The sequence below is a fragment of the Petaurus breviceps genome, unplaced genomic scaffold, assembly GCF_028583685.1.
Source record: "Petaurus breviceps papuanus isolate PSGF00001 unplaced genomic scaffold, PetGlider_PUasm1.0 140, whole genome shotgun sequence".
Taxonomy (NCBI): Eukaryota; Metazoa; Chordata; class Mammalia; order Diprotodontia; family Petauridae; genus Petaurus; species Petaurus breviceps.
Window position 1 is genome coordinate 32,239,640 of NW_027185698.1, and position 13,889 is coordinate 32,253,528.

At 36.1% G+C, this 13,889-nt stretch overlaps 2 protein-coding genes across 3 annotated transcripts in view; one reads left to right on the plus strand and one right to left on the minus strand.

Annotated features, from left to right (window-relative positions):
- The window catches only part of CLNK (cytokine dependent hematopoietic cell linker), a 218,525-nt gene that overhangs the window by 194,480 nt on the left and 10,156 nt on the right, over positions 1–13,889 (plus strand). The window lies entirely within an intron of this gene.
- Positions 7,829–13,889, minus strand: part of ZNF518B (zinc finger protein 518B) — a 51,713-nt gene continuing 45,652 nt past the window's right edge. For both annotated transcript variants that reach the window (XM_069069807.1, XM_069069797.1), the window contains exon 3: positions 7,829–8,121. In XM_069069807.1, coding sequence (XP_068925908.1) covers positions 8,059–8,121 — 63 coding nt within the window. In that variant the 3' untranslated portion in view covers positions 7,829–8,058. The remainder of the gene's footprint in view (positions 8,122–13,889) is intronic.

Sequence of the window (13,889 nt, forward strand, 5' to 3'; positions counted from 1 at the left end):
ATGGATGGATGGATGGATGGATGGATGGATGGATGGATGGATGGATATCATAAATGGGAGGAAATCTCAAAGGAAAAAGGATTGGATTGGAAGGGAGCCTCTTTGAAACAAAGAAAATAGAATATCAGAAATGGAAAGAACCTTAGAACATAGTAGAATAGGGAATGTTAGGACTGTAAGGAACTTTGGAATATTAAACATAGGGTGTTTGAGCTAGAAGGGACTTTGGAATGTGGCACATAGAATGTAAGAACTGGAAGAAACCTTGGAACATCAAAAGTTAGACTTCAGAGATCATCTGGTCTAACCTTATTTTCTAGACAAGGAAAACTGAGTCAGAGATGTAAAATGATTAACCCAAGGTTGCATATGGAAGGATTAAAAATGTGGTCAGTGCTCTCCAAATTTGGTATCCTGACGCAAAACTTTGATTGCCCTTCCCTAGTTACGGTTCTGCATTTAAATAAACAGTCTCAAGTAATTTCACAAAACCCAACCTAATCCCTTCCAGGTATGCCAGCCGAATTAAATTTCTCCTATTAAGTACTTACCGTGCACCCAGCATACTCTCTGTTCTATTGTATAGAAAAGCAGGTAGGAAGTGCCTGTTTTTGTCTCCTCAACTGGTTTCATTTTTCTCCTTCTATATTCTTTCTAACTTAAGGAATTCCTGATAACCCAGCTTTGTACTTCCACCTAGAATGAAGGATTTCTTTTCTTTGGACTATTATGAATAGTGAATGACTGTAAGAAAGATCACTTCTTTTTTTGCTTGCTTTCAAATAAATGCAAGAGGGACAGTGGATAGAGTGTTAGACTTGGAGTCAAGAAGACAGTTCCAGTTCAATCTCAGATATTCATTAGCTGTAAATATCTGGGCAAGTTACTTAGCTGTTGTCTGCCTCAGTTTGCCTTCATCCCAGAGTTGTTGTATTAAATGAGACAATATTTGTAAAGTGCTTTACCTAAAGCATCATTATTATCATTGTCCCTAACATTCTGGGAGACTGCTTTTGATGGGGTTACAGGACATAAACCCCTAAAATGAAAAGACCATGTCTTTGAAAGCAACCCAGTCCCTGGATTTTCCCATACATTTCAATAGCCCAGATCTCGGCTAGGTGCTTCAGCCCACCTAGATTACTTAATTAGCTTACTTGATACTCCTTAATCCTATCTAGACCTTTCTCTGTTACCTCCAGACTACCCCCAGCCTACTTACCACTCCTTAAACCTATTCAAATTTTCTCAGTTTTTTTCTGTATAAAAGTGCCAATCTTACACCCACTGAATTGTGCAGATTCTTAGAATTTCACCTGCTTAATGGTGTATAATAAAACTTCACAACTCTGACTGAAAGAGGGCTTGAGTGGTCTGATTCTTTTAAGGCAGACCCACCCTGTACCCTTGCATTTCAGGGTTCCTAGCAACCCCTAAATCATATCCTGAGGACCAAGTCAATGTAGCTAAGTTTGAAGAGACTGTTTGAAAATGTGGCCAGTGGGTGATTTTTATTTTATCACAGAGACTGTCAGTTGATGGACATAGGGGATGTGGTCTGCATCAATGAAGGAAGTACTAAAGAAGTCATTAATCTTTGAAATATATTAAACATACCTGGATAGTCATAGGAATTAACCTCAGAGGCCATCTTGTCCAGCCCCTCATTTTTATGAAGAAATTGAGGCAAAGGGAGGTCAAGTGATGTGTTCAAAGTCACAAAGGTTGTATGTAACAGAAATGGAATTATTAAAGTACATGTGTACAAATGGGCAGCTAGGTGATACAGTGAATAGAATGGCAGGCCTGGAGTCAGGAGGACTTTAGTTCAAACTTGATCTCAGATACCTACTAGATGTGTGACACTGGGCAAATCATGTAACCCTATTTGTCTCAGTTTCCTCACCTGTAAAATGAGCTGGAGAATGAAATAGCAAACCATTCCACTTTCTCTAAAAAGAAAACCTCAGGGGCGGGTAGGTGGTGCAGTGAATAGAGCCCTGGCCCTGGAGTCAGGAGGACCTGAGTTCAAATCTGTCCTCAGACACATAACACTTACTAGCCGTGTGACCTTGGGCAAATCACTTAATCCCAACTGCCCTGCTCTCCCGCCTCCAAAAAGCAAAAACAAAACAAAAAGCCTCACATGGGGTCATGAAGAGACAGATACAACTGAAACAAATGAACAATGTGTGAATATGCTTGACCCACTGCCAACTGGCATGTGGGGATAACAAAAGTAATTGAAAATCATCTATTAAATTCATTCATTCGATAAATATTTATTGAACACTCATTTTATTTAAAGATCACCCAGTTAGGTATTGATATATTGAACTGGGTAGTAAACACTGCTAAATTTGAGATTGGTGTATTAATTTTTAAAATTAAAATTGTCTTTTATTTCAATGGGTAAAGTCCTCATTAATCACTGTTTTCTGAGTTTAAAAAAAGAATGAAAATTTTCATGGTATAAACCTATCCTTTAAGACTGATGCCAGGTGGGCAACCATAGAATTATAGAAGTATAAAAGGTACTTAAAACATGGGCCACTGAATACCACAACCGGAGGGCCCCTAAAATAGGAAATATCAGTGCTCTACGAGGCTTAAGAACATGTAATACTAAATTTATAACTTGAGAGAACTATAGAACTTAAAACAGACTATTGGAGCTGAAAGTAACTTAGAACATATAATATTAAATGTCAGAATGGAAGAGGACGTTAGAGGCTGCATATTTTAAGAAATTATAATAAATTATTTGGATGAAGACTTGGCATGCTTTTCAAATTTACTTACAGCACAAGGTTGGGAAAAATACCTACAAATTCGGATGACCAAATATATTTTGCCCTAAAATAGTTTGTATATTTGGCCTTTTTGCCCTAATCAACTATAATTTTCAGTAAGGAAGGCCAGGGATTGATTTGAAAAAACTTGATTTGATTTGACTTGAATCCTAGCTCCTTTGGTTAGAGAAATGGGATGCAACAAGAGGAAAATAGCTGCGGATTTATTATAATTTCATTTTATATGTGTTTATTCATTTATTATAATTTAATTTATCAAGTAAAAGGCTGTATCAAAAGCATGTTAATGAACTTAAAGGGATATGTGTGTGTGTGTGTATGGCCACAAAGGTTATTAATATTCTTGGCAATAAATGAAAAATTACTCCCAAAATGCAAACACACAAAAAAATTTAACCAGCCTTTAAGATTTAATATCGAATATCAGCATGACATTTGCTTTCCACTTGAAATGATTTTTTTTCTTAGAAAGAGATTATTATTAAATTCTTCTTTTATTAATGTCTCTTTAGGTTAAAATTTCAGCTACAGGCCCACTACTAGAGAGAAATAATAGGAAATGACAAAATGATTAATTTTACCATTCTTGGCTTCTGTTTCCTGTTAAGATTATTCATTCATATAAAATGCCATCCATTTAGTAGAATATTAAAAACAATTAATATTGAATTCATTATGTCATGACATTCTAGGGAAAACAAGGATTAGAATGTAAAGTAGTCATGCCTTCCCCAAAGATTAATACTGAATATGGGTAAACATATTTTTTAATGGGTTATGCATGAAAAGTTTTATTTTTCCATTTTACTTTCACACTTGAAAAGCAAAAAATAATAAAAGGAAAAGATGGGTTGTTTATAACTAGAAATTAATTGTAGAAATTTTAAGGTCTTAATTTCTTTCCCACTAATTTCTTAATTTTTCAAAGTATTATTATGGCAAAGCATTCTACCAAGGCATTCTCACATGTTTTATTTCATTTGAGCTTCCAAACAATCCTCCAGGGTGAACAGGGCATTATTATTACCTATGTACTATGGATGAGACAACTGATATTCAAGGAAGTTAAGTAATTTATCTAAAGTAACAAGAGTAATGTCAGGACAAAGATTCAAACCAAGATTTTCTGACTCCTAGATGAACAATCATATCCTTTTACCATGCTGCCTTAGAATCTTTTTTTCTGTAGATTTATAACTACACTAATACCTCACTTACATAGAATTCACTTATCCAGAGGAAGCTGGGAGGCACAATGGATAGCATGTTGGGCTTGGGGTCAGTCAGACCTGAATCCAAATCCAGCCTTACTAGTTGTGTGGCCCTGGGCAAACCCTTAACTTGTACCTTAGTTTCCTCAAATGCAAAATATGGAAAATAATAGCAGCACCTATTTCACAGGGTTGTTTTAAAGAACAAACAAGATGAATTTGTAAGGTACATAGCACAGTGGCTGGCTCACAGTAGGTGTTTAATAAATATGGTTGTTCCCTTTCTTCCATTGTCTACCGAGAACATAGCTGAGAAGGTAACATGACCACTGAAGTCAAAATGGCTATCCCAAAATCCATGGGGTAAAATTCATGTATTCTACTCATAAGAAAGCTTACTTTAGATATAGTTTTAACTGTCATGGTTATCTGGTTTCTAAGCCTATGAAAGATTCAAATTGGAAGAGGTCAAGGGAGAAAAGGGTTACTTCAGGCAATTACATTAGTATCAGAAAAAAGTGATAACAAATATCTTGAAAGTAAGGAAAGATCTATAGGAAGCAGACAAAAGAACTAAAAAAGTCCAGAAGCTTAAAGCCATTGATGGATGATAAAAAGCAGATGGGGCTATATAGCTTTGCATAGCTGTCACAATATTATATCCAGGTAGAAGAGTTGAAATTCATTTTGGTGCCCCTGAGTCATTAAGAAAATGCCAAATGATAATTACAATGAGGAGGTAGTAAAGGATGTAAAAAAAATTGAAAAGATTACCACACAATTTACTGAAAGTGGTTAAAACCATGACAAAAAGAGGTTCTTAAATGAATGAACCCTTACTTTTTTAAAATACGCATCTGTATGGAAGATCTCATCTACTTCCTGAGAGGTTCCTGAATGCAGAGGCTTTGCTGTATAAATATCTCCTCTATTCCTAAATGCTTTTGCTTACATTAGATTCTTTTTTTTTTAAAGAATCAAAATCTGTTTTCATAGCTCCCATCAACCCACCCCCATAAAAAAAAGAAAAGAAAAACTCTTCTAACAAATGATCATGGTCAAGCAGAACAATTTCCCACATTGGTCATGTCCAAAAAATATGTCTCATTTGGCCATCACAACTCTTTAATGAGGAGGGTAGCATCTGTCCTCAGAATCGTGTTTGATTTTCACATTGATTAAATTTCTTAAGTCTTTCAAAACTGTTTGTATTTATAATGTTGTTGTTTAAGTAGTTCTTTGGTTCTGCTCACTTCACTGTACATTAGTTCATATAATTTTCCCCTAGGCTCTTACTTTAGATTCTTCATAATGATGTACTTTAATTCATACTTACTCTTCATAATCAAACCCAACATATATGTCAATCATCCAAAAGGGTGATCATGCACAAAAGTCTTCCTCCAATAAGGGGTCCTGAATTCTCTCTTTTTAAAAAGTGTTTAATAGCAAAATTGTTTCTGAATATGTCCCTCACCCTACCTTAGGAACAAAATAAAGCCCCACCCCCCACCTTGTCACAAAGAAAAACAATTGATACAATGACAGCATATAACAACATAGGCAACATTCTACCATTGCAGTCCACCATCTCTCTGATATAAGGAGGAAGGTATATTCCATCATCAGTTCCTATGATCTCTAGGACCATTACTGCTGCTGAGAAAAAAATACTCAGCACAGCTTCTTTTTAGTGATCGCTCCATTGTATATATTGTTCTCATTTTTCCATATTTTCGTGTAATTCTTCCAGTGTTTTTCTGCATTCTTCATATTCATAGTTTCTCACTACATGACATTTCATTACATTATATACAATAATTTATTCAGTCATTCTCCTATCCAGGCATACCCAGTTGGTTTCCTATCATTTGCCATCACAAAAGATGCCATAAATGTTTTGTATTGGACGTCCAATTCCATCATCGCCACCATGATGATCATCATCGTTGGCATAGGACCTCCGTATTCTATTTTTTAGAATAATTTTGATAGCATAGGTACTAATTGCTCTTTAAATATTCAATAAGATTCACTTGTAAATAAATTCATCCCAGTGACATTTTTTTCCCTTTTGGCAATTAATTTATAGCTTACTCAAATTCTTTTTCAGATTGAATTCTTTCAGTTCTTCATTTCTTGTTCTCTTACTTTTTGTAAATACTAATTATTTATTTGAATGATTAATTTTGTTGGTATATATTATATGTACAATAGTAACTGACAGTTCTTAATTCCTCTTGTGAATTGACTATATTCATTTTTATATTGGTGATTTGATTCTCTTTTTTAAACAAGTTATCTAATAATTTTATAGTCTTTTTTTAAATCACTTATTTAGTTTTGTCAATTCTTTGGTTTTTTATTTTCAAGTTTCTTCATTGCTTATCTAATTTCCCATATTTTTTCATTTATATTTGCTTTAGAGTTCATGAATAATTTTAGAGTTAAATAAGGCTAGTGTTATAGATTTTGTTCTATCCTCTTATTTTCATTCTGTAGGTATTTTTAGGATTTATGTGATTTTTAATGCAGCAAGTTTAAAAATCCATTTTTCCAACTGGGGTGGGGAGTGACACTTAACCCAATCACATTTAGGGTGACAATGTTAAGATTTATATTTTTCCTATTGAACACTTTAAATGTCCATCCCATCTCTTTTAATATTGTCTTTAGTCTCTACAGTTTAATTTACTCTAATTCTGTCCTTTCTGACCTGCCTCTTCTTTCCTTTCAGCCCACTTCCCATTCTTGGCTCAGGTAAGAGTATGGTACAAAATTCCCCCTTCTCTCTTGAATTCTCCTACTTACACTAATCCATTTTCTTAATTTCAGTGCCACTAATTTGTAATATCCCTTTCCAAGAAACGTCATCATTTCACTTCTTTCCTTTCTTCCTTCCTCCTTACCCCTTCTAGAACACTTCCTTACATGATCCTTTCTTGTTCTCTCTGTTGTCCCTATATAATCTGAAGCTTCTCATAGACATAAGTTTTGCTTCCACATCTAACCAACTCAGTTAGTACACTTAAAAATCTTCTCCCTGCTTTCCTTTCTCAATCTTTTTACTCCCTTGAAATGTATTTTTTTTTAAAGCAATCGGGGTTAAGTAACTTGCTCAAGGTTACACGGCCAGTTATTTTTGTGTGGGTACTGAGTATCTGAGGCCGAAACCGATCCTAGGTCTCCCAACTCTGGGGCTGGCGCTCTTACTCACTGTGCCACCTGGCTGCCTCCCTTGAAATGTATTTTAATAAATCTCATTTCTACTATGTTAGAATATTAATTCATGAAAGATACAGTGGGGTTCATTTAGAAATACTCTATAATCAGGATTTATGGGATCTAGTTCCATTCTTTGTGCTTTCCATCTCCTATAACTATTTTTAGGGTTAAAGATATCTTTTACTATTACTACTACTACCTACATTTTTTTTTGTGGTAGTAAAAAACTGGAAACAAAGTAGAATTCCTCCAGTGATTGGGGAATAGATAAATTGTGGTACATAAATATAAAGGAACATGACTTGGCTCTAATGACAAAAATGAATACAAAAAATAGAAAGACTTATGTGAACTGATGCAAAGTGAAATAAGCAGCACCAGGAAACAATATATATGTAACATGGTCAATCCTGGCCTCACTCTCTTGGGGCTACATCTGTTGCAGCAACCCCTCAGGTTCTTCAATGTAGTGAAGGGGCTTGTGTTTCTTTTGTTTGCCAACAGCCCCTCAGAGCTGCTCTCCTGTCCCATTTTGAGGACTCTGACTAGCCCAGTTCCATTTAAGTATTTACCACCGGATAGCTTTCAAAAAGGAATATTTTAATTCAAAGATATAGTCAGAACAAAGTACAAACATTTTTCACAACAAATTGAGCTTATGATAAGAGGGCAGGGAGGGAATTAGGCTAACAACTGAAATTCAACTTCCCAACAAGTTCACATCTAAAGTTAGCATCACTGTTCCTTCTGCTGGGCTGAAATCCTTTTTCCTCAAGGTGTTGCTGGTGGGCAACATCTGATCTGGACTCCTAGGTACCTGGATCCCCGTAGCTCATGGTCTCGGTCCAGATTGGAGACTCTATACTCTGCACCTAGAATAGAAGATAAATAAATAAAAAGGTCAAAGACCCAGAATCACCTTACTCTCTCAGATGCAACTATAGAAAAATTCCTTGCTGGTCCTGTCCTGCATTTAAATTTTTTTTTCCCTTTTTGGAGGGGGGAAGGTGGGCTATTGGGGTTAAGTGACTTGCCCAAGGTCACATAGTTCTGTGTTGTGTCTGAGGCCGGATTTGAACTCAGGTCCTCCTGACTCCAGGGCTGGTGCTCTATTCACTGTGCCCCCCTACCTTTAATTTTTAATGTCCTCCATTTTTACTCCTGTATATCTCCTGATAATCTATCTCCAAGCTATGCATCCAGGGGATCTCAACTTCTCACCTTGGTCTGGTGGGAGGTAAACTAAAGAAACACAAGCCAAGTGGGTAGAATCAACCACAAATCAACCACACCATCAAAAAAACTCGCTGAAATATTACTATTTCAACCCTGCCCACTCTACTCATGGGACCAGAGCATTTCCTCTCAGTTGGTGAGATCAGATTCCCACTGCTCCCTCTGTGATATAACTTTCATCTCTCCCTCCTCTCACTATGTCAAATGGAGGGAGAGAAATGGAAAATCCTCCACTTTTCTTCTCAAGTCCTAACCATTATTTCCTTAGACTCCTCTATCCCTATCTCTCCTCTTTCGGTCCAAGAAGAATCCCTCTGTAATAATATTGATTTAGTGAATAAGAAATTTTGTCCTTGAAATATTAATTTGTCTTGCTTCTACTCTCACCTGTTTTTTACTCTCATGTTTCCCTTGTTTCTTAGATTCTTTTGCCCTTAGATGCTTTCATTGGTCTCTCAATGTCTTTTGGATACTATTTTTTTGTTTGTTTTTTTAACAAGAGAAAAAACAACACACATACACAACACACCATCACATTGACTTTGTTTAGTTTTAAATACATGAAAACATATTTCTTCCAGTATTATTTGAACTACTTTTTTGTATTTTGTTTAACAAATCTGTAAGCTGAATATCCTATTTACCACTCCATCCTTTTTAAGGAGATTCTCAAATTATTCACTTTTACTAAACAAATAATTATTTTTAATGATTATCCTTAAAGCCTTGCAAGGTATTCTTTGCTTTTCAGAATATCATATTTTCTGTATCATATGTTGACTCGCTGTGTAATTTAAAATTAAATAAAATACTTCTGGATGGATTAAATTTGGGGTATATTTCTGTAATAGATATTTGGATTCTCTCAATTTGTTCTTTGCCACTTGTTTCCAGCATTTCTGAACATTTTTCCTGTATGATTTCCTGAAGTATGGTATTCACATATTTCCTCATTACTTCTGAAAGCTCTATAATATTTAGATTACCTTCATTCTATCTTTAAATTCAATATTCTTTGTATATGTAGAGCCCATATCAAATTGCAAGCCTGCTTGGGGAAGGAGAGGCAAGAGAACAGGAGAAAATTTAAAACTTATTCAAGTGAAGGTTGAAAACTAAAAATAAATAATTTAATAAAAAAGAAAATGACAAGAAAAAAAAAGAATACTTTTGTGCATGAGCTGTACATAAACTTCCCACCTAATTTGTTAACTGACATTATCTGAAGAGCAAAGGAGATGGGAATTGATACCGTGTTTCCCCGATAATAAGACCTATCCCGAAAATAAGCCCTCCCCTTACTGTGTAAGATTCCTCTAAAATAAGCTCTCCCCGAAAATAAGCCCTATTGAGATTGCTACTGTAGTGAAGGTGGTCCCCTGCGCTACACGCTACATTATGGTACCCTCTGTATGCACCACCCCGCCCCCCGTGAAACGCACGCCGCGCTCCGAGCTGCATCCAATCAGAGCTGCAGCAGTGAGCGCATCATCCTGTTCTTCCCCAGTGATTTGCTTATTGAATAAAGGTACATTTTTTTGTTCACATTTACCTGTTTATTAAAATTGCTGTCAATGTTCATTAAAATAAGCCCTCCCCTGAAAATAAGCCCTCTGGTGTTTTTCTGTCCAAAAAAAATAACAAGACAGTGTTTTATTATCGGGGAAACACGGTAGTTATTTTTTAATACCTTGTGTAGACCATTCTACATCTTTGTAACACTGAGAAAAAGTCACATTTAACAAGTTATCTTCAGCTATTTACAATGCCTGAAGTGTACAGTCATTACCACATCACTCAATATGAGGGCATTATTGTAACCAACTTTTTTTTTTGCCTATTACCCTGCACATTTTCAAATAAAAAAAGAGAATAAATGCTTAAATAAATTCAATATTCTTGTTTTGTAGAGCTCTTGTGTTTATAAAACCATGTCATTAGATTTTACTTAATTTCCTTTATGTCTTTACATTTTGGTGATCTAATTTTGTCATTTTGCTTTTCAGAGGATCTTTCTGTTTTGAAAAATGATGGCTTTGCATTCTAAATCCCCTATTCTTTTTTTTTAATTATTTTAAACATTCTTTTCTTTTTAAATTTTGAATTTGAAATTCTTTAGTGCCTTCCTATTGCCTCCCCCACCCACTGGGAAGGTAAGGAATATGATATCAATTATACATATGAAAGAATGTAAAACATTTCCATATTAACCATGTTTATTTTAAAAAGTAAGAAAAACAGGGTGGCTAAGTGGCGCAGTAAATAGAGAACCAGCCCTGGAGTCAGGAGGACCTGAGTTCAAATCCGGCCTCAGACACTTAAAACACAAAAAACTACCTGTGTGACCTTGGGCAAGTCACTTAACCCCAATTGCCCTACCTTCCCTCCTCCAAAAAGAAAAAAAAAGTAAGAAAAATAAGGAAAATGAGAAATATTTCAATTAGCACTCAGAATTCATCAGTTCTCTCTGTGGAAGTGAATAGCACTTTTGTCATCATGAATCCTTTCAAACTGACTTGACTCACTGTATTTGTCAGAGTAGCCAGCTCTTTCACAGTTCATAATCATTACAACATTGCTCTTACTACATGCAATGATCTGTTTCTTCTCACTTAACTTTGCATTCATATAGGTCTTGCCATGTTTCTTTCTGAAAACACTGCCCTCATCATTCCCCTAGCACAATAGTACTCCATCATAATCATATGCCACAACTTGTTCTGTCATCCCCTCAATTCCCAGTTCTTTGCCACCACAAAAGTTGTTGCTATACATATTTTTGTGCATATAGGTCCTTTTCCTTTTTCTTTGATCTCTTTGGGATACAGACCTAGTATTGGTATTGCTGGGTCAAAAGATATGTATGGTTTTATAGCCCTATGGGTCTACTTAGAAACTGTTCTCCAGAATGGTTGGACCAGTTCACTACTCCACTAACAATTCATTAGTGTACCTATTTTTCCCTCGTCCCCTCCAGCATTTATCATCTCTGATAGGTGTGAGGTGATACCTGAGTTGTTTTAATTTGCCTTTCTCTAATCAATAATGAGCGCTTTTTCTTATGACTAAGGATTGATTTGATTTCTTCTTCTGAAAACCATTTATGTATCTTTTGGCCACTTATCAACTGGAGAATGTTTTTTTAAAATAAATTTGACTCAATATATATTTATCAGAAACTTGCTGTGAAAACTTTTGATATGGGGTGGCTAGGTGGTGCAGTGAATATAGCACTGGCCCTGGAGTCAGGAGGACCTGAGTTTAAATCCGACCTCAGACACTTAACACTTACTAGCTGTGTCACCTTGGGCAAGTCACTTAACCCTAATTTCCCAGCCTTGTCCCCTCCAAAACAAAACAAAACAAAAAACCCAAATCCTTTTGATGTTACTTCATTGTCTATGGTACCTCTTAGCAAAATGCAGTTTCCCTGGTCATCTCTTTTAATTAGGTTTATTTTTGCTTTTCCTTTGTCTGAGATCATGATTGCTTCCCCTACCTTTGTTTGTTTGTTTAGCTGAAGCATATTAGATTCTGCTATAGCCCTTTCTTTTAACTGTGTGTGTCTTCCTGTTTCAAGTATACCTCTTGTAAATAGCAGATTTTTGGATTCTGGCTTCTAATCCATTCTACTACCTGCTTCTGTATTATGAGTACAGCTATAATTACTGTATTTTTCACTCCATCCATTTTCTTGTTTCTTCCCTTTCTCTCCTCTCTCCAATTCCTTCCCTCTTTCCTCAAGTCTATTTTGCTTCTAATACTGCCTCCTTTTTTTCATCCTCCTCTTTTATCCCCCTCCCCTATTTCCCTATTTTGTTATGTTTCTATACACAACTGAATGTGTGCATGTATATATGTATGCATATGTGTGTATATCCTTCCCTCTTTGAACCAGTGCTGATGAGAACAAGATTAAAGCATTGCCTGCCATCCCCCCATTTCCCCCTCCACTATAAAAATTCTTCCTTGATCATCTCCTCTGTGTATCAAATTTCTCCCCATTCTACCTCTCCTTTCCCTCTACTCCCAGTGCATTCCTCTTTCTCACTCATTCATTATTTTTGGAGATCACTCCAACATGACCAACTCCCATCCACGCCTTCTATGTGAACTCCCTTTTAACTGCCCTAAAAATAATAAAGTTCTTTTGTTCAACTGTTTTTCAGTTAAGTCTAACCCTTCATGACTCCATTTGGGGTTTTCTTGGCAGAGATACTGGATTGGTTTGCCATTTCCTTCTCTAGTTCATTTCATAGAAGAGGAAACTGAGACAAACAGGGTTATGTGATTTGCTCAGAGTGACATAACTGGTAAGTGTCTCAGGTTTGGTATGAACTCAGAAAGAGGAGTCTTCCTGACTCCAGGCCTAGCATTCTATCCAACTGCATGATCTAGCTGCCCTCAAAGTTCTTTTTTTCCCCATTTTTTCAAATGCTTTATTAACTTCTGATTTACATCATTCATTTCCGCCAGATTTTGAGTTACAAATTTTCTCCCCGTTTTTCCCCTACCCACCCCCCCAAAATAGCAGTCCCACAGGATATCCCCTCCTTCAATCTGCTCTCTCCCATATTTTCTCCCACAACCCTTTCGACTTTTCCAGTGGATCTCTATGCCCCAGTGCCTGTATATCTTATTTCCCAATTACATGTAAGATGGTATTGATAATAGTATGGATACACACACACACACACACACACACACACACACATATATATATATAATATATATATATGTACATACATATTTGAATATTTGATTTTAAAACTTTGAATTCCAGATTCATTCCCTTCCTCCCTTGTCACCCACCCTTACTGGGAAGATAAGCAGTTCAGTATAGGATGTACATGTGTGGCTAATGCAAAACAATAACATAGTAGATATATTGTAAAAGACTGACTATATTTCCCTCCCTCCTATCACACCTCCCACTTGTTCTATTCTCTACTTTGATCCTGTCCCTTTTCAAAAGTGAGTGCTTCCAATTTCCCTCCCCCCAGCCTTCCTTCCCTTTCCATCATCCCCCCTCTCATCCCCTTCCCCCCCTACTCTCCTGTAGGGTGAGATACCATATTTAGTGTGTATTTCATTCCCTCCTCAAGCCAAATTCAATGGGAATAAGGTTGACCCATTCCCTTTTGTGTTCCTATTCTTCCCCTCCATTGTAACCATTTTCCCTTGCCTCTTCTGTATGAGATAGTTAACCCCATTCTGTCTCTCCCCAGCTCCTCTCATTATATTCCTCTCACCTCTTAATTTCACCTTTTAAGTATCATCCCTTCCTGTTAAATTGGTCCTGTGCCCTCTATCTATGTATACCTATAAACATATATACACACATTCACATATGTATTCATATGCCTATATATATATATATATATATATATATATATATTCCTTT